Source organism: Callospermophilus lateralis, chromosome 6 (genome assembly GCF_048772815.1).
Source record: "Callospermophilus lateralis isolate mCalLat2 chromosome 6, mCalLat2.hap1, whole genome shotgun sequence".
Classification (NCBI taxonomy): domain Eukaryota; kingdom Metazoa; phylum Chordata; class Mammalia; order Rodentia; family Sciuridae; genus Callospermophilus; species Callospermophilus lateralis.
In genome coordinates, this window is record NC_135310.1 from 97,756,955 (window position 1) to 97,784,919 (window position 27,965).

A 27,965-nucleotide genomic window follows, 5' to 3' on the forward strand; every position below is an offset into this window, starting at 1 on the left:
ATGGTTGTACAAGTTTGGCAAATGCAAACTACAGTATAATGACCACCAAAATTAAAACAGAGCATTTTCATCACCTTAAAAGTTTCTTTATGAGACTTTATAACCAACTTCTCCCACATGCCTGGGTCCTGGAAGCAATAATGTGTTTTTGTCACCATAGTTTTGCCCTTTCTAGGAAGTCATATAAGTAGAATTTGATATCCTTTTGAGTCTGGCTTCTTTATTTACCATAGTGCATTTGGTTTTTATTCATGTTGTATCAATATTTTACTCCTGTTTATTGCTGTATTAGAGAAATCACAATTTGTTTCTTCATTCACCAGTTAAAGGGCATTTGAGTCATTTCTATTTGGGGGCAATTATTAATAAAATAAATATAAAACAAATGTAATTTTAGAAAATTCAATTACCAAAGTATTTTTCCTTAAAAAAAAATGTGTCATAGCAAAGGGGTCATGTGATACTTAAGAGATTCTCTACGTATCTGAGAGAAACCAAGAGAACCAGTTGTTGCAAAATCTTTATGACTGTTGTATTCTGCTGCCTTTCCAGCAGAATACAACAGACCCTAGTATGGCAATATATAAATCAATGGAAGTGTAACTGATGTGATTCTGCAATCTGTATACGGGGTAAAAATGGGAGTTCATAACCCACTTGAATCAAAGTGTGAAATATGATATATCAAGAACTATGTAATGTTTTGAACAACCAACAATAAAAAAAATGAGGAATTGAAACTGAGTAAATAAATCAGTGGATAAACTATGAAAAAAAAAATCTTTATGACATTAATCATTTGTCAGCCAAGGTTATTGGCAGGTGACATTTGAATATTAAGTCTCCTTGAGGACTTGCTAAGTAATATTTGGGTGAGGGAAGTTGACAAAGAAACAATGTTAAGGTTGTCCTGGTGTGGAAGTAACCTAGATTTACAGCAGAAGTTTGAATTTTCCGTGGCCTGAGGGATAGCATAGTGAAGGAGGTGGAGAGAAATTCTACTTAGAATACTGTGGGCAGTTAGGAATAGGATGAGTGTGAACAGATCTTGAAAGCCAAGTCTGAGTTAAGATATCACTATGGAAATGACCATCTTCAAACTGAGTAACTGGTTAATCTGTTACAGGTTTAAAGCCATCATGAGTCAAGTGCTTCTGCTATGGGTAATATATAATTGTTCCAATTACCTACTGGAACACAGCACAGTTATTTAGGATTTGGGAAACATTTGCATCACATCACAGATACTCAACAGAGTGTTGTATGCAATTTGGATACACATTTGGAACATTTGCTAATATTGTCAATCAAATTCATTGTTGCACATTAATTCATAAAAATAGCCATACTATAAAGTTCTATAACTGGTTTCAGAAACCCTTTGGTACAAAATATAGCAATACACTTCAAATATACCTAAAATAGATTAAAATAATTCCTTCATATAGCTCTATAGAGAGCTACATTTAGATCAAAGAGATTTGGGGATAATTTGCTAAAAATGAAATGTTTTCTAGTTCTTTCATATGGTGAGATTTAAATGGGTTTAACTGACCCAAAGAGATAAGGAAGAAGAAAAATATAGGATTAGGATAACTTACCACTGGACATTTGAGAAGTATATACTAGAATTATTGAACTCACTTGTGTATTAAAAAGTAATAGCAATACAGAATAATCTTGGGAAAAAAATTTTATCTTATTTTAATGAAGTGTATTTTACATGTAAAAGGACATTTTATTTGCTTCTGCTATCTTATCTTTTCCCTTTTGTGTCTACTGAATTTTCTGTGGTGAAATTCTTACCATCCTTGAGAGTTAGCTCAAAAGCTAACTCTCCCAAAGAATCTTTCCTCAATCCTTTATTTGGGAATAACCTGTTTCTACCTTGAATTCCAATAGTACCACATCTTCACTTTCCAAAGCACTATCTTTGACTGCCTTACACTGGGATTACATGTGTCTATGTCCCTTATTACCTTTACTGCTTATAGAGAATCCATTTCTGATATGCCTTCATGTACTTCACAATACCAGGCTTTGGGTATGTCGTGTGGTATATAATGAATGGATGATTTGGCTCTGTTATGTGGTATATGCTGAGTGTACATAAATGTCAGGCCTAATATGTTCTACACTGTGGGAATATAAAGTAAGATCCTTATTCCTCAAAGAGAAAACCAAATTCAGTTAATGTATTATATTTAGTTGAATAGTACTATATTTTTGTCAAAATATGATGTTTCTCAGATAATAGTGTTAAACCGGAAGTGACAAAGAAATCATGTCGTGCCGTAGTCCGGCTGCAGCAGAATAAGCGGGGGGGGGGGGGGGGGGGGGGGACGAATAACTTGTGTACGTTGATACAGCAGGAGTGGAAGCCGTTTATTGTAGGATCTGACCAATATCTATACATTTTATACAGCTTATCTAATTAGCATAAAATAGATACAGCAGTCAACCAATAAGGAATCTCCACACTTAATGGCTCGCTTTTGTTACTTCATAAACCACTCCCTCTGGCATTTGGCCAGGCGCCATCCAGACTTGTTTACAGACTCTAACGTTTCTCTGGCAAAATAACAGGTGCCAATCTGACTTGTTTACAGACCTTAACAATGTCGTGAAATTAATTGCAATGATATTAATGTCCTGGATTATAATAATTCTAAAATATCTATTTTTGTTCAAAATTATGTCCTCAATTTTAATATGGTATTTGGCACACTAGAAGTTCTTAATAAAAGCCTATGGAATAAATTGATTAAAAAATCAATGAATTTATTAATGACTGAACTATTACTTTAGGAGATAAGAATAAATTTTAATGTAATATTAATTTGTAATAGAAATGAGTAAACACTGTAGCTTTTATTATATAATTTTTTAACTCCCTACCTTTAGATTATGTATATTGGTATAATGATGCCAGGAGTAGATAAGATTACAATTTAGTTACATAAGAACTTATTAACAATCATATGTGCCAGTATACTAACCATAGAGTGACAATTCTTGGTCTTTATTTCAATATTTTTTAATATTCACTCTTAATAATTTGAGGAGTTGCTTGCAAATTGTGAATGTATTTGCATACACATACATGTGTTTATATATATTTTTAAATAAACAAAGTCAAACAATTAGACAATAATAAAATGTTAGGAATTAAGAGTAAGAGAAAGTTCATTTTCTATAAGAATCTGTCTAGAATTTTTTTTCAAATGATGTTTCTTTAGTTGGACTTTGAAGTGTAAGTTTGGAAATGTTTTCTAAATAAATACAATAAAGAGAAACATATGAGCATAAAATCAACTGTCATTTGTAAACAACATGAATATTATTTTGGCATACAATAAAAATATTTGATTTTATTGTGGTCAAAATCAGAAGAAATGCTGATTTAGAATCTTTAAAAAATAATACAATATGTATGATGTAACAGAAATGAGATAAAAGATAAAATTACGTAGAGAAAACAGTCTTTAACTGACTAGTCAGCACAGGTGAACATGGAATTTATAAAAATTTTAAAGTAGATCCTGGCAGGTTCCTAAATGGAATAATTATATCATCCTCAATCGAGATTGTGGGGGAAGTTCACAAGGTAACAACCCTAGGAAGGTTCAGCTGGAGTTCAGAACTATAACAACTTTAATTAATCCCCAATTGTTTTGTAAGACATCATTAATTCTGGAAATTTTCAAATGGATCAGAGAAGGTACTTTACTAAAGATAACTCAAGAGACAGTTTAGCTGAATGACATATTAATGACTGGTAAAATGAAAATATGAGGAATCTCCAACCGTTTTTTTCTCTTCCTCTGTGCCTATCAGAAAAAAAGTAAAGAAATGGATTGATGAGTTGATTATGCAAGTTTCAAATTGCAGAGCTGCTATTGCTGTTTCAAGGGGAGCTCACTTACTTCAAGTCTTTGGCTTGAGACAAGTTACATCCTGTGATTAACACCTTTAATTGGACCAAATACATTCTGTTCATGTTCTTGTCCCTCCTCCCCCCCTTTTATATTTACTTCTCCAAGATATTAATATTTCCAAAGAACGACCTTCTAAAATCATGTAATTTCACATGATTTTACTGACATTCCCACACCCAAATGTTCATCAAGAATCTATACCAAATCTAGGAGAAAACTTTTATTTACATAAATATTAAGGGTAACATTCAAATGAAAGTTAAAAGAACATTTGTGATATGAACAGGAATTTTGTTTGGCTATAAAGTGTAAACAATTTATAATTTTCCAGTGTAATTATATAACTGTACAATAGGCATATATCAAAATGCAAGCCTTTCCTTTCCTTGAAGTATGAATCGGGAGAGGAACTTACACAATCTAGGAGAAAAAGCTGCCCCCTTGTGGATTAATGGAGGAATGTTCTGGGAAAGCAAATTTAACTCCTAAAGGCAGTAGTTGGGAAAGTTTTCAAAAATGAAGACCCTTTTTGAATACCCATAATTGTCAGGATCTACTCAGTAGGGGGAGAAGAACGAGACTCTTGAATTAGAATAATTTGAGAAGAGGTTAATAAGGGGATTATTTTCAGTGGCAGAGTAGCACAAAGGAGAGTGCAGTCCCACAGAGCTAATATTCCTGGGGTGAGTACTTTACAACCAAAAATAGGAATAGAGGCAGATAGAGAAAGCTGTAGGAAAGGCCACCTGACATGAGCTGAGACCTTTGATTCAGATGGTATCTACCGCCATCCCATAGAGAGGAAGCTCAGGTAGTTAATACCCCAAACTCACTCTCTTCCCTCCTTCTGGTTTCCTACCAGAAGGATGGACCCACAAGGAAGCAAAGGAGGAGGGACTCAAGTGATAGAGCTGCCATTCATCTTTCCTTGAATGGAGAGCAGGCTAGAGGGAGAGGGAAGTGGAAGGAAAAAGGAGGAGACCTAGCACATATAAAATTTTTATCACATTTCAACAACTAGTAATTGTATGTTTCTGTCACGTTCTTAAAGATTTAAATAAATACATGAAATTGCTGTGGAAACAATTATGCTTTTAAGTGAGTATTCATTTCATATATGAGAAAGCATCTATATACTAAAGGAAAAAAAATTAGTGAGGCCATACAGTGAACATAGAAATATACAGTTGTTAGACAAATGGTTTCTCAGATCCCATGAACAATTTCTTAGCTTCTCAATGGTCAAAGCCCAATGGACAGGAACCATTGCTCAGAGGCTATTTGGAAACAATGGCTCATAATATATATCTAATAATAGTGCTAACTGCTATGCTAAGTGCTTGGGAGCACTGATCTCATTGAAACAACATATAAGGCAGGACTGCTTTTTAATTCAAGATAATTCAAATAGTGGATTCAAACCCACATCTACAAACTCTACAGCCTTATACATAAAGACTAATAAATAATACCTGAAAATATGAATCAGTTCATCAATTGAACAGACTTCTGTTATATACCTGAACAGGCCAGATAGAATACACCTTTAAAATAGTAAGAATATAAAAAGTTATTTGTATGCTTTCCAAAATGTTCTGACCAAAAGATACTTCTAAGCAAAAAAAGAAAAAAGAAATTACTAATTATTGAACTACTGCTTTTCAGCTGTAAGTTTAATATGATCCTGCGTATTTGACACTGAGCCTACAGAAAAACTTCTAATGAAAAAAATTAAATGTGCAAAACTACAATCATCCAGTAATTTTTTAAGTTTTATTTATTTATTTATTTACATATAAATAAATCCTTAGCAGAATGCATTACAATTTTTATTACATATATAGAGCACAATTTTTCATATCTCTGGTTGTGTACATAGTATATTCACACTAATTCATGTCTTTATACCTGTACTTTGGGTAATAATAATCATCACATTCAATCATCATTAATTACTCCATGCCCCCTCCCTTCCCTTCCAACCCCTCTGCCCTATCTAGAGTTCATCTATTCCTCCCATGCTCCCTCTCCCTATCCCACTATGAATCAGCCTCCTTATATCAAAGAAAACATTCAGCATTTGGTTTTTTGGGATTGTCTAACTTCACTTAGCATTATTTTCTCTAACTTCATCCATTTACCTGCAAATGCCATGATTTTATTCTCTTTTATTGCTGAGTAATATTCCATTGTGTATATATGCCACATTTTTTTTATCCATTCATCTATTTCTTGTCAGCAAAAGAAACAATCTGTGAGGTGAATAGAGAGCCTATGTCTTGGGAGCAAATCTTTACCCATCACACATCAGATAGAGCACTAATCTCTTGGGTATATAAAGAACTCAAAAAGCTAGACACCAGAAACAAATAACCCAATCAATAAATGGGCCAAGGATCTAAAGAGACACTTCTCAGAAGATGATGTTCAATCAATCAGCAAACACATGAAAAAATGTTCATCATAACAAGCAATTAGAGAAATGCAAGTCAAAACCACTCTAAGATTTCATCTCACTCCAATCAGAATGGCAGTTATTGTGCATACAAACAACAATAAGTGTTGGTGAGGATGTGGGGGTAAAGGTACACTCATACACTGCTGGTGGGACTGCAAATTGGTGCAACCAATATGGAAAGCAATGTGGAGATTTCTTGGAAAATTGGGAGTGGAATCACCCAGTAATTTCATGCATATTATAATATTAAGTATATAACTGATTTAAGTGGCTCTACTCACTATAAATTTACTTAGCCTCATTTTATAATTCAGTTCTCCTATGTCTCAATATATAGCCAATGATGAGATTGAATTTACAGAAAGTTATTGGACTTGAGATATTTTCCCATGGTTATTATACAAGTCAGTTATATTTTTATGCCCTCTGTGGATCTCTGCATGTATAAAAAGTATGTTCCATAATGTTTGAATATATCTTCAATGGAATGAGAGTCTGCCTCTTGTTACTTTATTGTTTCTTTTTTCTTTTTTTTTCTTTCTCTGTATTTGACATATATTTCTTTTAGGTGCTTAGGATAGTCACTTTTAGTTTTAAAAAGAAAATACTTGTTTCTTCAAATTATTCACTATGCATTCCTTGTAATTGTTGACTTTTTTTTTATTAATTTAGGGTTAATTTCAATGACAACTAAACTCTTTGACCAAGTAAAATACTTTCATGAAACTCTAACAAGAACAGTTAGAAAAACCATTTTCCCTAGCCATTTGAATGAGGAGCCTCCAAAGAGGAATTAAGTATCCCAATTAGTAACTAAAACCTGATTCATCATTTATTGAGATCAAAACATGGCAGTAGGCCATTTCTCCTGACCACATTAGTTCGAAACTGGAGACACTTTCAGCAGAAACAAGAAGGTAATGGACAAACCATATACCATCAGAACTTCAGAAATGCGACACATGGAATCATCTTAAATGCTCAAAACACCTGGCCTGGTGAAAAAAAGCCCAGCATTAAAGCCAGATTAAGAACCTAAGGTGAAATTCTGGTTTCAGGGTAAGTGAGGAAAAGCTTAGCCCCACCACAAATAAATATAAATAAATAGAAGAAACATTTAACATACAGTTGAACACATAATTAAGGGGTCAGTAATGTTCATGACTACTTCATTATGAAGATATACAATGAGAAATGTTGGAGACAAACTGCAAAGTGTGCAGCCTATCTAAAGGAACTATATTTTGCTCAGCTTTCTGGTGTTGTGGCCATGTAGACTATATAAAAAGGGCACTGTAGTAGTCCTAGTGTCCCCCACACCCCAAGGAAAGCTGGAAGTCTAGGCTTCCCAGTTACTATTTCTACCCCACAACTAATAAACAACCATTTTATTATACTCAAAGATTTTATACAAAGGGAATTTAAATGAGTCACAGCAATGGGGCCTTGCCTCTGTTCTGCTGTATCTGGAACCTCAACTGAGAAGGTCAAAGCCAAGAGTGACTCAGTGACTGGGGGCCGAAATCAACTGTAGAGTCTGCTCAGATATTATATGTCTTAATCAGCTTTTTCATCATTGCGATCAAAAGACATGACAAGAACAATTTTAGAGGAAGAAAATTTTATTTGGTGCTCACAATTTTAGAGATTTCAGTACATAAGCAGCAGATTCCATTGCTCTGGGCCAGAGGCAAGGAAGAAGATACAGGCAGAAGAGTATGGCAGAAGAAAGCAGTTCAGGATATGGCAATCAGAAAGCAGAGAGAGCATTCTGCTTATCAGGGACAAAATAAAAACCCCAAAGGCACATCACCAGTGACCTATCTTCTTCAACCACACCCTACCTGCCTGTAGTTACTACACAGTTAATCCATATCAGTGGATTAATGCATTGATTAGGTTAAGGCTCTCATAACCCAATCATTTCCCCTCTAAACTTTATTGCATTTTCTCACACCTCATCTAAACCATAACTTTATTCTATAAGTTGATGCTGCTGTCAGCTGGTACCCTGACTGGGTGGGACTACTGGGAGGGGCTACTCATAAAGCACTCTTCATGTCACTTAGGCTTCATCACAGTGTGTCAGCTCAGGGTACCAGATATGATATCCCAAACAACAAAGCAGAAGCTGATTTTCCTTTTAAAATGTAGTTTCATTCTATTGGTTACAAGCAAGTCACAAGTTCAGCCACATTCAAAAGAAGCACTGTTAGGCCTCACTGGTAAATGAGCAGTTGGCATGGTTCAATGATGGAAGGCCATTTTAGGAAAGTATAACCTGCAATCTCAGTACAGTATCCTGATTTTTATATGCTAGAGAGTAATCTAAAGAAGCTAAACGCTTTGGAGATTAAACTAAACTTATCTGTAGAAAATAATGGCCACTGTTTTTTAACTTCTGCTATCTACAAAATAATGTGCTTTGAGAATTCTGCAAACAGAAGCTGCTCTCAAGGACACAGTAATAAAGAATTCTTCAGAATGGCTATTTGAGTCCACCACATGGTCTATGAAGGATATCCTAAAATCCAGGAGACCACTGGTAAATAACTAGGGAAGAAGACAAACATGCAGGATGTGTTAAGTGCTAGTACAAACTAGAAGGATTGCTACAGAATATGAAAGAAAGTGGCAAGACATCTAAATGGAAGGTCGAGAGGCAGGACCAGAAGGTATTCAAAAAGAACTGATGTCAAGCTGAGATTTCATTGGAAGCACAGTTTAGCCAGGTAAGGACATCATCATATGCAAACTAAAGGAATAAGAATATGATTCGTTGCTGAGGATCTGCATATCCCTCAGGTGAATCAATTGTAAGATATTTGGGAGTAGTAGGATATTTAGTTGAACTGCTAGGAAGAAAATAAGAAACTTTGGATTCAGCACTCAGGAATAAGAATCAGATTTGTATAGAGTTTTGAGGTTCTTTTCAAGGCTTAAAGTTATTAAAACCAAATCATCTTTGGATAAAATTACAAAAATCTTTTTTATTTGCTTGCTTGCACAAGGCCAATTTGGTACTATGATCTCAGTGGATTCTCCATCAGTTACTATTTTATACCTTTCTGGAACAATCTTTCTGTGTGTTTTCATTACTTTCTTTGGTTTCTTAGTCAATTTGCATGTAAAAACAACAACCTCCAGGTCATGCTATTTTGCACATGCCTACTGGGAATTAGAGAATGAATGGAAATATAAATAATTATATATATATATATAGTGTGTGTGTGTGTGTGTATGTGTTTGTGTGCGTGTATTAGTCTGAATGATGGCCAAAATGTAAAAGATGGGCCTCTGTGATTTTTAAATCATAGAGTTGGAAAAACAAAAACAAGATCTTGGGAGGACCCCAGAAAAGGGAATAGAATTTGCCTGGAACGAATGTGATGAATGTGTAACAGAGTCAAAAAAAAAAGATACAGATACTATTTATTTTCCATAATTAGAATTTTCCATTATTACATTCTTAACATCTTCTTTTGCATATAGATTAAATTAATGTTTATTAAGTGTTTGCTATTTGCTAGGTGCTGGAATAGGATGGTGAACAAATACAGTAAATATAGTACATAGAAAGTACAGGTTCATAATCCTACAGTTACAATGCTGTGGACCAGATGTTTCGTATTCAGAATTATTTGTTCTGTAGTCAGTCAATACAATGCGTATGCTTTGTATTCTAGATTGCTTCCAATATCATCTGGGCCAAAAATACATATTAATTGTATTTAAATATATGAATGTAAGTAGGTATAAATAGCTTCTTATCACTTCAGGTTGAAACTTTGTTGCCTAACTATTCAGACCCTCAATTTAAGAAAAACTATTGTTCTCACAATGTTTGGATTTGGAATTGAAGGATAATCATTGTAGACTTTCATTACATAATATTCAATAAGATTGAATAATAGGTGTGTACAGGAGGCAACAAAAGTCTGAAGAAAGAATGCTTGAGCATTTCTAAAGGTAGTTAGTCTCTAAAAAATAACAATAGCAGCAATAACAATGCTTAGCATTTGCTATGTGCCAGATGCTTATATTAAGTAGTTTATAAACATTATCTAATGAGATGAATAGTTTTGTCTCCATGTTACAGATAAAGAACTAGAATTCCAAATGTTTACCATGCACAGGACTTTGTACTGATTTCTCTCCTTTTTCAAAGAATAGAACCTTTGTGCTCATGCCATATTGTTTCCCAAATACTTGACTCTGTTTTTAAAACACCTAAGTTTATTAGGAAACTCTTGAACTGAAGTACACTACTCTCCTCTAATCTCTATATACACTGGTCTCTGATATGCCTTGTGAAGCTTCACTTATGTGTATTTAGCTTACTTTTTCCTCCACATATCTGCCTTTATTAAGAAGATAATGCCCCTCTACCCATATCCAATAAAAAATGAGATATAGTATTCTCTACTACTGGTCTTCACCTTTCCCTATATTGCTTGAGGGTTTTCAGTCCCTCTAAAATAAAGAGGCAGAGTATGTTTTTCTGACTCCTCGGTACCAGGTATCTTGCTTTGATTATAATAATCCCATTTCTAAATCTCAGCCTTACAAAGTCCCTGTGTTTCCCACTTGCCTTCTTGCTATTGCCATGAGATGAGCTTCCCCAGGGAGAACCCAGGTCTCAGGGAGGGCTAAACCTATTCCATCCATAGCTCACAGTGCCTTCAGGGAGCCCAACCTAGATCCAGCACCCTCTAGCCAAACCAAAAATAATCAGCTTAATAATTGCTTATTTTTGTATGATACTGATATTTTGTTGTTTGTTTTCCAATTATTTTAACAGTAACCAACTGATATCCAGTGTAATGCTTACCTAGACATGGGTTTCTTCAACAATTCTTATATATCATTTTTGCCATTTCCCCAAGTCCCCTGATGGTCTCTTCTAAAAACATTCCAGTGGTCCAAGTGTCCATTTTAAAGTCTGGTACTGTGATCTTGAGATATATTACATCAGATTAGAGTTGATGTGCAAAGAAATGCCACTATTACATCCTATGTTTCTTGCTTCAAAGTCCTTCAACATAATCCTACTGTGGTTTTCTTAAGTGGCTATGTCACGTTATTGGGTTTTATTGAACGTGTTTTCAACTGAAAACCAGGTTTTTTTCTAAATGAAGTGCTGTCAAGCCAATTCTAACACCATCCTGCATCTTTGCAATTGATTTTTTTTAACCTAAGCTCAGAAATGTACATTTATCTCTATGACATTTCACCTTGTTGTTTTAAGTTTCTTACTGTTGGTTTTGAGCTACCTTGTTGAATACCAATTCTTAAAACAAGCATATTAGTTATACTCCCTAGCATATTGTATGTTTATTTTTTTTGTTCAAGTACTTTTTCAAAAACATTTTTGGGAAAACAGAGTACCAAGGATAAGGTATAGTGGCAACCTTTAAATTGACATTGAACACTAACTAAAATTTCATAAAAAGTGTTGTAAACATAGTTATGAATCTACATGGTTGTACTGTTAGGCAGTTTACAAGTTATTTATATAGAAATTGTGTAGTATTTTAAAACTACCCATTTCTTTATTCAACAGATATTCACTAAATGCTGAATGTCACTATTCTGGACCTATGTGTAGAAACAAGTCAAGCAGAGCAGATTTTGATTTATCAACACTTAGTGTAGGGGTTTTTTTTTGTGGAATTTTGTTTGTTTGGGTTTGGTTTGATCTTGTTTGTGTGTGTGTGTTGTGTGTGTGTGTGAGGTGTGTGTGTGTGTGTGTGTGTGTGTGTGTGTGTGTGTCTGTTTTCCAAGTATGATTCAGGACTGCTGCACCAGAAACATGGCATATAAAATAAGAAATTTCTGGGCCTCCTGCTGAGGGCACTTGAATCAGAACATGAAGGAAGGGGCTCAAGAATCTTCCTTTTAACATTATATTATTGTGATATTTAGGCATAATAGATATTTTGCTAACCTGATACAATGACACTGGTTCTACGTGAGGATGTGAATAAAATTCCATCAAAGACAATTGGGAAGGGGTAATACCTTTTAGAAGAGGTTGGGTAAATCCTTAATGAGAAGCTCACCATTGAGCTGGATCCTGGGAGAATGGTGAATGCTTTCCTAGATGAAGTAATAGAGGAAGTGCCCTCTAGACAGATTAGCCTGCTCAGAAGCATGTAGCCATGAATGGAGCCATTCATGATGGCATTTCAAGATGTCTGGGTGTGGTGTGTGTTAAGGGGCTAGGCTGGATGGGTGATTAGAATATAGAAATGGGACTGTGGCCTGTGTTAGTGACTCATCATTCACCATCTCAGAATTAGAGAAAAGGGAGATGTAAAAAAAAAAAATGATTATAATTTAGGTGAAAGCATGCCACAGTAGTGGTGCATGAGAACAAGGAGTTCTGATTTCCTTTCATTTTGCAGAAATTCAGCATCACTACTAATGCTCAGTAGCAAGCAGGCTTCATAACGCTTACTCATAAAACACCTAAAGATTCCCTGGCTTCAGTCACATGCCACGAGTTCCTGGATGACTGTAGCCTTATTTCCTCACAGAAAACAAGTCTGTCAGAATAGAATCATTGTTATCAACATACATATTCTTTCCCAGATTCTGTTATATATATTTTTTTAATTTCTAAAGTCTGATGTTTGAAAATAATGTTTCAGTAACAAGTGGTTTGAACATTATGTTGCACCGGTGAGATTCCATTTGTGATCTGAATGTGGAGAAATATAAATCACACATGACCATAGTGCTGATTGCATCAATGAATTCAGACTCAATGTCAACAAGATTAAAGTATTGAAATAATTAGAAATTATATTGATATTTACAGTGCTGAAATTCTACTGATACTCATGAATTATGACTCAACCAGAGAAATATGTGTATATAGTTAAAATTGTGTCCAAATCAAACTAGGGTTCAATAGCTTTTATGTATTTGTACCAAAAGCAAGTAACAGTTAATTTAATAATGTCATGTACCACTGAGTCTAATTAATCAGTGAGATGAAGTTTTTATTTATAGAAAATAATTGTTATGTTCTAATGATAATATTACAAAACAGAAGATTAATATTTTATTATAAAAATTTCTCACCCCAAATTTATGTAATAAAGGGTCAAAGTATGCAGAAAACAAGCTAAGAAAATACATGATTAGAGACTGTCTATAAAGGGAGATTATTTGCAGAAATATATGCACAATGTTTAGTCCAGAAAACAAAAGCATATATAAATATATTTCTTTCTCCTTTGGAGCAAGAGGCAATACTCTCAAAATATCCATTTTCTCTAAAGGGGATCATTGCAGAGCTGATCATCATTCTACACTAGATGCCTTATATAGATCATCTATCTTGATCCTTAATCTATGAGCAGAACAAATATGTCACTTCTCTCATGAATAATCAGCCTATATTTCATCCTGTGAACATTAAATATCATCAGCTGAAACTTAAGAAGGCATGTATGGTTATTTAATTTAATTCAGAATATTTCAAGATGAAATTTTTCTCAGTAGGGCAACCTTTATGAATATGAAAAAGAGGAACTTTATGTCTATGCCTTCATTCATTGGAGAATCACCTATTATTAACAGTTATTGAGTACCTGACATGAACTAGGCACTTATCATGGAGCTATCACAGGTTATCCTATTAATACTTGAGGTAGATAAAATTATTACCTATATTAAAGGTGAGGACACTGCAGCTCAGGGACATTAAATAATTTGCCCAAGATGTCACAATTATAAAACTAGAAAGTACCAACTCCCTATTTTAAGTTCAAATATCCTTTTTTTCTGTATTCTGTGTATCACTTTTAAAGAAATGTTGATTTTCCATCAAATGGATCAAAGACTCACTATTCTCCACCCTTAAGACTATGGACTTTTCTTACCTCTTATTAGTTTTCTTTGGAAAGGAAGATTTACATCTTTGACTTTCTCAAAATAAGCTGTACAGGGGGCCAAGGTTGTGGCTCAGTGGTGGAGCACTTCCCTATCATGTGTGAGGCACTGGTTCAATCCCCAGCACCACATAAAAAAAATAAAAAATAAAATAAAATAAAGGTATGGTGTCCATCTACAACTAAAAATTTAAAAAAATAAGCTGGACAGTAAAACAACTGCCGGAGGTTACTGTTTTATCTATTTACCTATCTGCCTGTCTGTCTACCTACTTACCTATCTATGTTTAATATATTTAGTTCATTAGTTAGTTTTGAAAGATACAAATTTATGTTCTACCTCTTCACAAACAAGGCTGTTCTATACAGCAATGTTTTCTGTATAACACTGTTGGTTAAGTGCAATGAATAAATAAGTTATACACTACAAAATTTTCAAAACTAATTTATGAAATCTTGATGGAATTTCAAAGATAATTTAGAAATGTAGAATCTCGGGCATTGATCTTTCTCTTGTTAGAGCTCTGTGAAAATCATGCTGGTTAGGCACAATAAAAGGTATTTGCATTTTGGCTGAAACACAAACACATAAAAAGACAATGTCTCACCTAATATATTTGAGTACACAAAATGATCAAATTTTGATTTTTCAAATAAAACTTTTAATAGAATTTTTAAAATTAACTTCTTTTAACTATTTCTGAGCTTGAAATATCTTAAATAAAAGTTATACATAGAGTTTAGGGATTTGGATGGTTTATTTTCATACTGTTTTAATTTATTAATAGTGTAAATATAATGATAGTGAATTCTCAGCAAAACAAATGATCATATATGTGAGCAATTGTTTCTAATATCAGAAAGGATAACACATATGTATTAATTCTCTAGTTGACCTCAGAATAAAGGCTAATTACTAAATGGAAAATTCTTAAATGAAAATGAAATGAACATCTTCCTTCTTTAGTGGCTATCCATTAAAGCAGTATTTCTTGAGAATCTACTATTTGTCAAGCACTGGGTTACTCCCTGAGAATATAGTGATATCCAAATAGCCTTGTCTCATGGAAATCATCTTTTATTGGGAAAACAGACTGGTAAATGACAGCACATATAGAGGTGAATTTGCAATAATGAAAGTGCTATTTATGGAGATAGCATGGTGGGGTTAGTGGGGATATGAAAAAGTCTCTGGAAGTAGGGATCAGACAGTGTTAAGAATTATGTGTTCTTGGAGCAAGCCCTTGTTCTTGATGGTAGCTGTTTTTTGTTTGTTTGTTTGTTTTGTTTTGTTTTTTAAGGAGGAAGAGGAGAAAGAGGGCAGATAATTATAGAGGGGAACTCATGGCTTATCCCTCCTTTCCAATCACCATTAGCCCAAGATCATACTGACTAAGTAATTATCTCCCTTGTTTTTATATGGTATTACTCAAATAAAATAGAGTATGGTTATTTTAGATATGTGTGATGAGCTAGAAGAATTGCACATTTTTAATTTGGACTCTATCATCAGATATACCAGAGTTCAAATCCAAGCTTTACCACTGAAGAGCTGGGTAGATTAGGACAAGTAGCTTTATCTAGCTAAAACTGAATTTCCTTTTCTGCACTTAGGTTAATTATTACCAAATAAATAGTTGTGATGATTAAATAATATAAGGTATGAAATGCTTTTAATGGTGTACTAAATGCCAAAGGATTATACATTATAATTAGAAGCAATATATTACAGTATTATTATTATTGCTTCTGGTTGGGGAGAAGGAGAATTTTAAAGAAACAAATGATCTTATTTCTTGCATTAAGACTCCATTTCCACTTTAAAACCCTCAATTCTAAAAATCAGGTGGTAGAAGCAACTGAGGGATAAGAAAGACCATTTATATCAATAAGGAAATAGTATTTAATAAATGTGGCTTTCATTGTCTTTACTGAACTTTTACTAAAATATTAGCAAAAAAAAAAATGAGCACATACTGCTTCTTTATAATCTAGCCATTTGAGTTTGGGCCTCCAAAATATCAGACAACTTATATATTGTTCTCCATATCCACCAAATGTCCCACAATGTTCTTTTAAATTAATTGTTGCTTAAAATTAGTCCAGAATTATGTTTGCATTTTAATGTCTGCCAAATTTTTAATAAAACTACATTTAACAGTTCAAATTTTGGATCTGAATGTAGCATTTAATGACATCAAATAATTATAAGTGAAAGTCACAAAAATTTTATCTTAATATGCAAATTTCATCACATTTCAATTTAAAAAAAAGTGGAATTCATGTACACTAAGGAAATATGGGTGTGAAAATATGAGGTGGAGAGCAATTGTAGACCTTGTCCATTACAAGTAATACAAGTATTTACTTATCCATCCTTTTAGTCAATAAATTTTTTTGTTCCTCTACTGTGTGTTCAAGATTGTGCCAGGTGCTGAAGGTATAGCAGTGAAAAGAAAGACAATACCAACGGTGATTTGTTTGAAATATAATCTTGTTGATCCCCTGTTAAACAACTTCATTGTTTTCAGTGGTGACTAGGATAAAATCCAAACTGCTTACCATGATGAAGACAAGGTGCTTAAAATTCTGTCCTCTGCATCTTTCTTGAGACTGAGCAGTAAATACCTTTCTACCTTATCCTAACTCCCAAACTCTGGAGAAGTGGCTGCAGACACCACCTTTTTTTTTTTTTTTTTTTTTTTTTTGTCTATGCATTTTGTCTGGTGTTAATTCTCTGCCTACAAGGCTCCTTCATTCCTTTTAACCTTGGTAATTCTTACTTACATTTAGTGTTGATGAATTAAAAAAAAAATAATGAATAGATAACATTTAACACTTAATTGCTTTTCTGGTAGACTATAATTTCCACAAGGCCTATTTCAATCTCAATTTATTTTAAATATTTTATAAAGTAGAATGTATCTATATGTAGCTACTGGGTTTTCATTTTTCTGTTTTTGTTCTTATGGTTGGTATACCATTATTTAGTATAATCTGAAATAATGAAGTGCAAGAATACATTGGGAAAGATAAGGAAGGAAAAAGTAGCTAGTTTCCGTAGAAAGATAAGATTTGCTGTAGAAGGAATAGACAAATGAAATTATTTTAAAAAACCTACTTGCAAATGGGTTTCTCAGCATAGAAATTCCATAGGCATAGGTTTTCCAACATAGACATAATGTTTATCCTGTGTTGATAAGCCTCACCTTCAGTGCTAGAAATAACAGAGGTCCCCTTTCAGGGAAGCCTCAGTAATAATCACCACAATAGGCAGGTCACACAACAGTGATGAGATATGGAAGGAAGCCTTGAAGATGTGAGTTATTTGTTGGAGAATCTCCCATTTCTCTGGGGCAGATTGTTCAGTTAATACTCTGAACAGCTCTGAGGAGAGGTGTGGTTGGTGGTGAGAACTGATTTAAGTACCCGTGTGTTTCACTCATTAATCTACATACTAATGATTACTGCTTCGTAAATATCACTTTTCCCAGAGTGATGAAAATTAACAGAAGGAATTGATCATCCCATAAATGGCTATAAAAATAGAAGAACTACCAATTTGCAATTTGAGGATAAGATCTGGGCTAAAAATCTATATTTGCTGGATGAATTTCTGTCAATAGAGTGTACATGTACAGTGTAACAAGTGCTAAGAATAGGTGGGTAGTGATGTATCCTTCACATGTGATTTTTATATTGTCAAATTATTTTAACATATTAATTAACTTGACTGCAATAACCATTTCACTATGTATAAGTCCATCAAAATATCACGTTATGCCTTAAATATAAAAAATACATTTTTAAATCCTGACATTGGCCTCTAAAAGCAGACTATACTATTGACTTCATACTTGTTTTAAAGTATTTAAGAAAGCTACTGTTTCATTATATTTGTTTACTTTATCATGTTGTTTAATCATGTTAAAATGAATAAAAGTGAACAAATGAATTCTGTATAAACAGAATCTGGTTATTTGATTTATAATTCACTATTATTGTATCTCATGTTTTGGGAAATGTGAGGGTGAGGGTTTCTCAACACACTATTATAATTATAGAGGTGTTAATTAGAATTATGACAATTATCAGTGATTTGGAACTTAATTACTCTGGTGGTTATAGCAGATATAATTTTTCCAGGATCTGGCATATACATAAAATCAGGATATTCATATTAGCTGTGTTGACTCAAACAATATCTAGTTATTAGTAAAATTCTACACAATATTTTGCTTTTATATTTTAAGATCATAGACATCAGTAAGTATTTAGAAAGATTAATAGATAATCAAGTGGAACAAAGAAAGCAGGAATAATAACAGATTAGTTTATTAAACATTTACTCTGAATTCCATTTATATCAGAAAAGAAATGAGTGAGTGGGGGTTTTGTGTGTTTATTTGTGTTACTATTCCATTGCTTTCAATGTAAGTGGATATCTCTTCTTAAGGAAACACAAATTTCTATAAAGATATTTCTAGTAAAATATTCTAGGACTATTTATGTTCAAACACAGTGTTCTCTTCTTTGACTTCTTTTTATTCAATCATTTATGAATCTATTCAACAAATATTTACTAAATGCCTGTTAATCTCCAAGGAATTGCCTTATAAAATTTTAAATTATATTATTTAAGGTATAAGCTAAACTTCTATCACAAGGAAGTCCCACAATTCAGTGGCTTACACAAGAGAAAAGTTTATCTCTCTCTAATTTAATAGACTCTGGCCAGTGGATGTGTTCTGCTCCATTGCACTATTTAGGGATTCAGGCTACAGGGATTCCCTTATTAGCATCAGTCTTCTCAAGTGGCACTGTTTGCTGATATTTCCAGTCAGTTTATTGAATAGAAATGGAGAAAAGAACTTAACTTTATGCAAGTCATAAAGAATTGGTACCATTACTAAGCACATGACCACATGCATAAGTGAAAAAAGACTAGGAAATAAAGTCATAACATTGATGATCTCACTTATGAAGAGAGGGACAAATGGAGTTTGGAGAACAACTAGAAGTCTCTTATAGCTCAACCCTCTAGTCATTCAAATATGAGTGAATTTCCTTCTTCCCAATTACAAATTAACAACAACAACAAAAAGCAAACAAAATAAGACCCACCTTCTTTCTAACAGAGAAAATTCAAGTTTAATACTGATTGCTGCAACCAGTTCAAAATGTAGGATCTTTGGGAAATATTCAGACCTCTACATTAGATCTCATACTTGAAGTCTGGCAACCTGTGCAATGATAGACAGGTTATCCTTCCTTCTTTAACCCTCTTTCCTGTACAAAGCATCCTGTTAAGTATATAAACTGGTCAAAAAGGAATGGAGTAACTCTTATTGAAACCAACATTAAGAAAACAAAGACTCGGTAGCAAGAGCAGTTACAAAATCCTGCCAAGTAGAAATTAAAGCAGTGAAATAAGTGTTTTGATTGTGCATCTGGCAACCTTGATTCTCTTTTCTGGGAGTTGTGCCAGTTTTCCTGGAAGGTTCTTCCATATCTTAATAGATACATGGACTGGTCCATAGTCTTATCTAAATTTGATAGAGAATGCCCACAAAGGAGTCTTCACAAGTTTTTTTGCATGCTTCCTGCTGGTGCATATGTGGAGGCCTGAGGATTGTTCTAGGTCTCATGTGTTAGCAAAGTCTAATGGAAACATGTGAAAGCATTCTTGTTGGTTGGTTGGTTGGTTTTGTTTGTAATACTAGAGACTGAACCCAGGAGCTCTTTGCCTCTAAGCCACATCCCCAGCTCTTTATTTTGAGACAGGGCTCAAATTTGTGATCTTCCTGTCTCCGCCTCCTGAGTAGCTGGGAATACTGGTATGTGCCAACAGGCTGGATATGAAGACATCTTTAAGCAACATTTGTCATGTCAAGATCCTGGAATACAAAATAGCTGACTTTTTAAATCCTATTACATCCCAAACCTCTGTACATTGAATCAGTTTAAAGTAAGAACTAATACTAATCATGCAGAGATAGCCTTTCTTAGCTAAGCTATAGTCCCTTTCATTTCTTCTTGCAAAACAAAACAGGAGGTTTTCTAAAATCAACCAGGATCACTAAACACTGGGTTTTCTCCAACATTTTTCCCTAGCAGAAAAAGGATATGCAGACCTGCAGCTCTCTCTTCAAGTTGTCACCGACAGTGAAATAACAAGTGATATCACCTTTCTATCCTACTCTATTTTTTTTTCTTTACATTCTCCACCTTTCTTCCAAGTTAATACTAAATAACAGCAGTTCCATACTGCCACATCCTGAACTGATACTATGTTCAACTAAATTGTGACAGAGAGATTAAATATTCAGTTTATCAAACAACATTTTTAAATGTTCATTTTTCTTAATTATTTCTGTCTCTGACATAAGCAGTAGTATAGAGTCATTTCACTCCTTGTGATCACTTAGAAGCAAGGTTCCCCCTTGTGGCAGTCTGTGAGTCTGAAGGCATTGCTCTCAAAGTGGAAATGTCCTTGGTTGCCGCACTTACTTGCCTCTGTGCACATCCCTTGGTTTCCTAACCTAGTTAAAAGAGCATGTCTACCTGAAAGAGTGGCTAGGGAGTGCATTCACTATGTGCACAGCCATTTGTCCAGGTAAAAAAATTCCTATGGAAGAAATGAGTAGTGATAATGAATAAGCAAAAATGTGGAATCTATAGAGTCCATTATGATTATTTTCCATCATTTTCCCATTATTTTACATTATCCATTATTTTACAAATATATGTTCCATTTTCCCTTTCTGGAGTTCTGAAAGTTAAATTTCTTCTTGGTGTGTATGTGTCATTGATAATAACTGAACTGCAGCTTTTTCATCATGGTCTTTCTCAATCTCTCTCCCTTGTCTTCATCAACTAAAGTTAAAAACTAAAGTTAAAATTATAATCCAGCGAGAAACAGCCTAAGGCCACTGGGTAGTGTTGGGTGCTACTAATCTTCATGGAGCACACTCTGGGACACATAATCAGAGGCTAACTCCCAGAAAAATTATAGATTGTGACAGAGGCAGGAGGAAGCTGCTACTCATGCCAGTGTTTTTCCCCCATCAATGAAAGTTCTGCTTTCTACAACATTTTCTCACTACTGCTACTTCCTGACCTCCCAGGGAATTAATGGAACAACTCAGGGATTTACTACATCTATATGAGGATTCTAAATTAGATTATATAACATCTATTAAGAAAAGTATGTAAAAGAAAATATAAGCATATAAAGAAAATATAAACACCAGTCAAAGCCATTAACCTTCTACCATATCAAGCAGAATGCGGAGAAGATATATTGCTGTACATTTCTCCTAGTTTATGTATAAATATTCTGAGCAATAAGGGCTGAGCTACATAACCTTTTTTTAGCTTCTTCGTGCTAAAATTGAGGTTGAAGAAGCTAACTCTTTATTTCTGATAGAGACTTTTATTTATTTATTTATTTATTTTGCTTCTGTGCCCTTACTATCAATTAAGTCACAGGTTCACAAATTCTTAATATATTGAAGCTGATGGTATTGCCTTCAAGGATAATAACAGCCACATTTGGAGAACTTATAATTTGGGGCCCTTCTTTGTTTTTCTCCAACCTACCCCTTTGGTATCTCTCTCCCATTTTCAGATCTTATACAGTTGGTTATTTGGAACCAAGTCATTTTCTTGTCACACATTTTTATACTTAAAAGGAATTAGGGGATAGGAGGTGGAGCTCAGTGATAGAGAGCTTGCCCAGCCTGTGTGAGGTTCTGAGTTTGGATAAACCAGTATTGCAACAACAATAAGGACAAAAAAAGAAAGAAAGAAAGAAAAAGAAAAGAAAAGAAAGAATTAATCATCTTGAAGTAATTTATAAATTTTATAAACTAAAATATGGACAGAGGATATAAGTAATGTCTAACTTTAAACCAAGGAATTTCTTGAGAGAAAAATATAATATGTGCTAAACAATATTGTAGAAGTCAGCCTAGAACAATGATAAAAGAGTTATAAAATGAGTTCCATATCCAAGGAGCTTACATTCTACAAAAGGGCAACAGCCAGTACATAAACAAATGTGTGTTTATGTGTTTGTTTTTGTAATATGTATGGTGGTGAATGATTAATGCTAAGATGGAGAAGCAAGGGATGCCTGACTGAGTGCTAGTTTAAATGGACCTATCAGGAATCCTCTGATAGTGGCATTTGAGTAATCTCAGAAAAAAAATGAGGGGACAATTGTACATTCAAGGAAGTCATTTTTTCAGAAAGTGGGAACAGCAGATGAAACACCCTGACACAATAATGTGTTTGCCAAGTTCAAGGGACATCTTACAGCCCAGTGTACCCTAAGCAAAGGAGATATGTTAGTGAGATCTGAAAATACAAGGGGAGGAAATCATGTAGGCAAAGTAAGAATCTTAACTTTTTTCTTAAGGACTGTGGGGAGCCATAAGAACTCGGATGATCTAACTTACATCTATAAAATTGACTTTGACTGCTCTGTCATTTTTATGGAAACAGAGCAAGCAAGGCACAGAGACCAGCTAGGCTCTCATGTTCATTTAGGTGAGAGATGGTGATAATTTCAACCACAGCCATAGGTATGAAAATGTTTAGACATGTTCAGATTCTGAATATATTTTGCAAGCAGAAGCGAGAGAATTTGCCATTTGAATTGAACATTAGTTGTAAGAGAAAATAGAGGAGCCAGGGAAGGACTCCATGATTTGGGGCTTAGGTAGCACTCATTAAGATGTGGCCACTGACAAAAATGAAAAGGCAAAACAGATATGAATTGGAAAGAAAATCATTTCTTTTGTGTATTGGATATGTTCAGTTTTACATCCAAAGTACACTAGGTAAGTTGTACACGTGAGAGTAAGGGGAAGTACTATGGGTGGAAGGCTGTAGATATAATTTGGAAGTCCTCAGAGTAGAGAGGATATTAAAGCCATAGAACCAGAAGAGATTGCCTATGGATGTCATATGAATAGAGGAGATAAATTTCCTAATAACTTAGCCCAAGTCTTCTCCAGGATTAAGTGGCTGAGAAAATGAGGAGGTACCACTAGTAGAGAAGAATAAGGAAATGATGTGAGTTCAGAGACCCATAAGAGAGATCTGAAAGCAAATAAAGTGTTTGAAGGAGAAGGACATATCGATGGTCTAAAATGATGTTAAAATAAAAGGAGGATGGAGTCTTGATCATTGGATTTGAAAAGATCACCATCTTGACAAGAGCTGTTTTAGTGAAGCAGTGGCCTGATTGGGTGTATTGAAAAGCACAAGGAGGGGTTTATAGCAGCGTAATTCACAACAGCCATTTTATGGAACCAACTTAGCAATTCATTAACAGATGATTGGATGAAGAAAATGTGGTGTATATACAAAATGAGGTTTTGACGCAATCCCTAAAGAAAAATGAAATAGTGTCATTTGTAGGAAAATGGATAGAACTGGAAAACATCCTGCTAAGTGAGATGTGCCAGATTCAAAAAGTCAAGGGTTGAATACTCCTATATGTGGAAACTAGAGAGAAAAAAGGAAACACAAGGAACTTCATGAAAATAGAAGAGACCAGTAGAGTAGAGGAAGGAGATCAAGAGTGGGAGATAGGGAGGGAAAAGGAAGGTTCTAGGGAATGAAGTACACCAATTTATGCAATGTGCATGTATGAATGTATCATAATGAATACCATTATATATAATTATAATGCATCAATAAAAATGCTTAAAAACATTTGGAGGGGGAGTCAGTAAAAAGAATGAATAATTATATATTTTTAAGAAAACTTCTATGAAGGGCTACTCAGAAAGGACTAAACACAAGACAGAGATATGTGGATGAGGGAGGGTTTTTAAGGATGGAAAATTGGTAAGATGTTTGAATACTATTAGGAATGAGGCCTTCAAAGGAGAAAACTGATGCTGTAGTATGAAGTGAGGAAAATCATAGAGCAGGGGCATTAAGTATACTTCAAGTGTGAAATAGAGGGAACAACACATTTTTTGAGAATTACTTAAATGCAGAAGTATCTAGCAAAATACTGATTGAAAAGAATAGTTTATATTTGGGGGCACTGCTTGACTGCTGTGGAAGGGTTGGAGGGGAGTATAAATACAGTTTCCTTGTTTGGAAATGAAGATGCATATTTCTTAAGGTAACAGCATCAAAAGCCATAAACAATTGACAACACTGTCAACTTATATAGCACTTTTTCTTGAAAATAGACCTTTCATAACTTTCCTCTTGACAAATTTTGAAGCATTATACTTGTGTTTTAGGGGAAATTTGATTTATCAAATTGGATGATAGAGGTAAAGAAGTACTGAAGCAGCATGAAAAAATCATAGCACTTCTTATCAATAAAGTGTATTTTTTCATACTGAATGTTTCTCTAGGATTGTGTTTTATGCCTAGAGGTTCCAAGGGTGTTACCTTAGCACACTTTTATTTTTTTTACTTCAAATTCCATAGGAGTTTCTGGGTTGATTCCTCCTTATTACAGTAACATTGATTGCTGTCTAAATCTGTTGCAGTGTGCCTGAATACTATGACTACGGTCATGGAGTAAGTGAGGATGCCTATGACAGCTACGGTAAGACCTTTTCTTTACTAAAACTGTGAAATCCGAACATCCATCAGTCACTGACAACTCAGAAATTACTTATATCTTTCTCCCCCCCGTTTTCACAGAAGTCCAGGCTAAATTGATTTATGTAATTCCAGGGTGAGACTTGACTTACAGAGCCAGGGCCAGAAAATTGGACAGATCAATTTTGATCAAAATTTCAAAAGCAATTAATCACAATCATAGATCACTTTCAACAGCCACAGTGAGCCTTCAGAATTGTGTCTTATGTGTTTCCATGTGCTATTGTCTGATTCACTGATTTGGCAACAATTGTATGTGTTTTTTTTTTTTTTTACTGTCACAAAGATCATCAGAGTAGAGTACATTTAAATATTTAAGACTTTTAAGGGCAGAATTGTGACTATAAAATAACTTTTAAATTACTTTTCTAGCATGCATAGCTTTTGAAAGTGCCAATCCTTGGCTTATAAGAATCAATAATCAATAAGCATGTTGGTCTATAAAATTAATTAATTTCAAAAATGAATTCTTTAATTAAAAATGTCACTTGAAATTAATCATAATCCTATTCAGTAAAGGTTTATTGAGTGCCTTTGGTGTATCAATACAGTGGATCATTTTTGAGAGTTAGTATCTGGTTTTTTAAAATGCATACCATGTTAGCAGTTGACCACCTTGAAAAATGACACTCATTTAAATGTTTACAGTCTTGGATTTTTATAAAAATTATGCCAAGGGCAATCTGTTCCTCTTTATGGGGAGCAATAAAGAACATGATAAATGTTGCCTCTGTGTTCGGGGCTCAGTGGTGAAGGTGTAGTGCTGCATCAGGATGGAGAAAGGAAGGTGCAGCCTTTTGGAGGAAGGAGGAAGTATGTCCTCCTGAGAACTAGGGTCATAAGCTGACTTAGATCAGGCCAAACCCAGAAATAAGAGAAAAAATTAACCATCACCACCACCATCACCAGTCACAAGCTGTCCATCCCCTGCATTTACTTATTTATAATAAGTTGTCATAATATTATCTCATTTTTATGAGGAAACTAAAAGACAAGGTGAAGTCAATGTGAGAATATAGCTGTGAGGCTCAACTTCTGTTTTTATATTCCTATCAATGGCTAGTATGCTGTTCATGACTGCTAAAACATATGGAGAACATTACAGCTCTAAATTTAGCAATTTATAATGAGGATTAGAAATTACAGAGGGGTAGGGAATAGTTCAGTGGTAGAGCACTTGCCTAGCCTTCCTAGGCCCTGGGTTCAAACCCTAGTATTGCCCCTAACATCCCACCCCCACCCCATAGAAAGAAAGTCTAGTTATGTTTAGATAATCTAATCCTCTGTTTTAATCCTGTAGGGAACATCCTCCTGTTATAATCTTCATTTTTTTTCGATGAAGAACTAAGGCTCACAGTTTTAAGTAACTTGCCTTAATTAAACAATGAAGTGACAAAGCAAGATGCTGAGTTCAAAGTGTCTGATTGCTTTTTAGTTTTGTTTTGTTGGGTTTTGTTTCATTTGTTTTTGTCCAAAACCAGTTCAGTGGATTGTGAGGAAATGGTGCTTTAAATCTAAGTTTTTTTAAAACAAATGTTCAACTTAGTGATATAGCTCTAAATCCTGTCAGCTGCTGTTTCTCTACTCTATGGGGAGGGAGGTGTTCTATATTATTTTCCAAAGAGAGGGAGAATCTAAAATGAGTACCCGGCCTATTCTCCCAAGCTTCTCTAACACCAATCAAACTGACCTTATCTTTTGCTGCTGTTGGACATAGCACTATTCTCTAAAACATATTAAGCATATTTTCACAAGCCATTTCACACACAAAAATAAGTGATGGACAAGTTTGAACAAGTCTGGCCTAGTTGGTGAGCTGCCATAGAAAGTATAACTTTAATTTTGTTCTTTATATATTTTTCACTCTTTGGAAGGAAGGAGTCAAAGGCATCAGATGGTGCTTAATAAAAACACTAACATCCAAAACTCAGACCTTATCCAAAGCTACACTAGTAACCAGCCAGGCTGAGGTGCAAGATTGCCTATCGTCCCAGGGTTCTCTGAATTTCACACAGCATTAACTATCCTCCTATTGTTCCAAGTGTATTTTATCATGAAACAATCAGGCTGCTTGCTTATTCATTTAGTTACTGAGGATAGTTGATGGATAAGTCACAATCTGGGCCTTTCTCTAATTCATTGACCTTTTTGTGCATACATAAGGCTCAGGAATATGATGGTGTACAATTAGACACTGCCCCTTCTTGATATTGAAAAACATATGGTCACATATAAATTGCACCAGGTTCTAAATTAAACATGTGAGTTTAGAATCTAGAGTTAAGAAAACAAGAATTCTAAACTTGTATAGTTCTCTTCAAGGTTAGAGAATATTATTCATTTTACAAATTGTTATTTAATGGATAACGTGCAAAACATTGTTCTCAGTTCTAGACATATAGCAAACGCTCTCTTGAACCTTGCAATCTATCTAATAAGATACATTATTATGTAAAAGTAACTTTTCAAAAATGGAATTTTATTTTTCAAATTATAGTCATTATTCTTTATATTTGTTATATCAGTTTGAGGAAAATTACTCTCATGAGCTTTCCTTTCATAATTAATGCACTGAAGTCAATGGTAGGGATGAATTTAATGATATCTAGTAATTCATGATAAAAGATGAAATTTTTGTTTCTCATTTACATTTTGAAATATTTATACTATATAAGGCAATAGGGAGAATTTACCATGTTTTGCTGTTATTGAGTAAGCCTAAGGTCAAGCATATAATTCATATTCAAGATGTTTTTCTCTGTTCAAAATGTTGGTATTTTTGGAAAATATCTGGAAAGTGTTTCTTAATTTTCATGTCAGAAGGATGATCATTCAAGACAATTTAATGGCTTATATTGTTGAGGTTGAAGGATGATTTTCCAGGGGCTGAGCCAAAGAAATCTAAACAACAAATTGCTACCTTTATCATGGTGCAGCTCTCATAGAAAGGAATGGTATGTATGTATGTGTGCCAGCAACCCAAAGCCCAACCCATTTCCCTGTGATCCTCCTGGCTCTTTGTGGCCC

The 27,965-nt window shown here is 34.2% G+C and overlaps 1 protein-coding gene across 2 annotated transcripts in view; it reads left to right on the forward strand.

The window, feature by feature from the left end:
- Khdrbs2 (KH RNA binding domain containing, signal transduction associated 2) overlaps positions 1 to 27,965 on the forward strand; it is a 544,509-nt gene that overhangs the window by 501,876 nt on the left and 14,668 nt on the right. For both annotated transcript variants that reach the window (XM_076860060.2, XM_076860059.2), the window contains one exon: positions 24,824 to 24,882. In XM_076860060.2, coding sequence (XP_076716175.1) covers positions 24,824 to 24,882 — 59 coding nt within the window. The remainder of the gene's footprint in view (positions 1 to 24,823; positions 24,883 to 27,965) is intronic.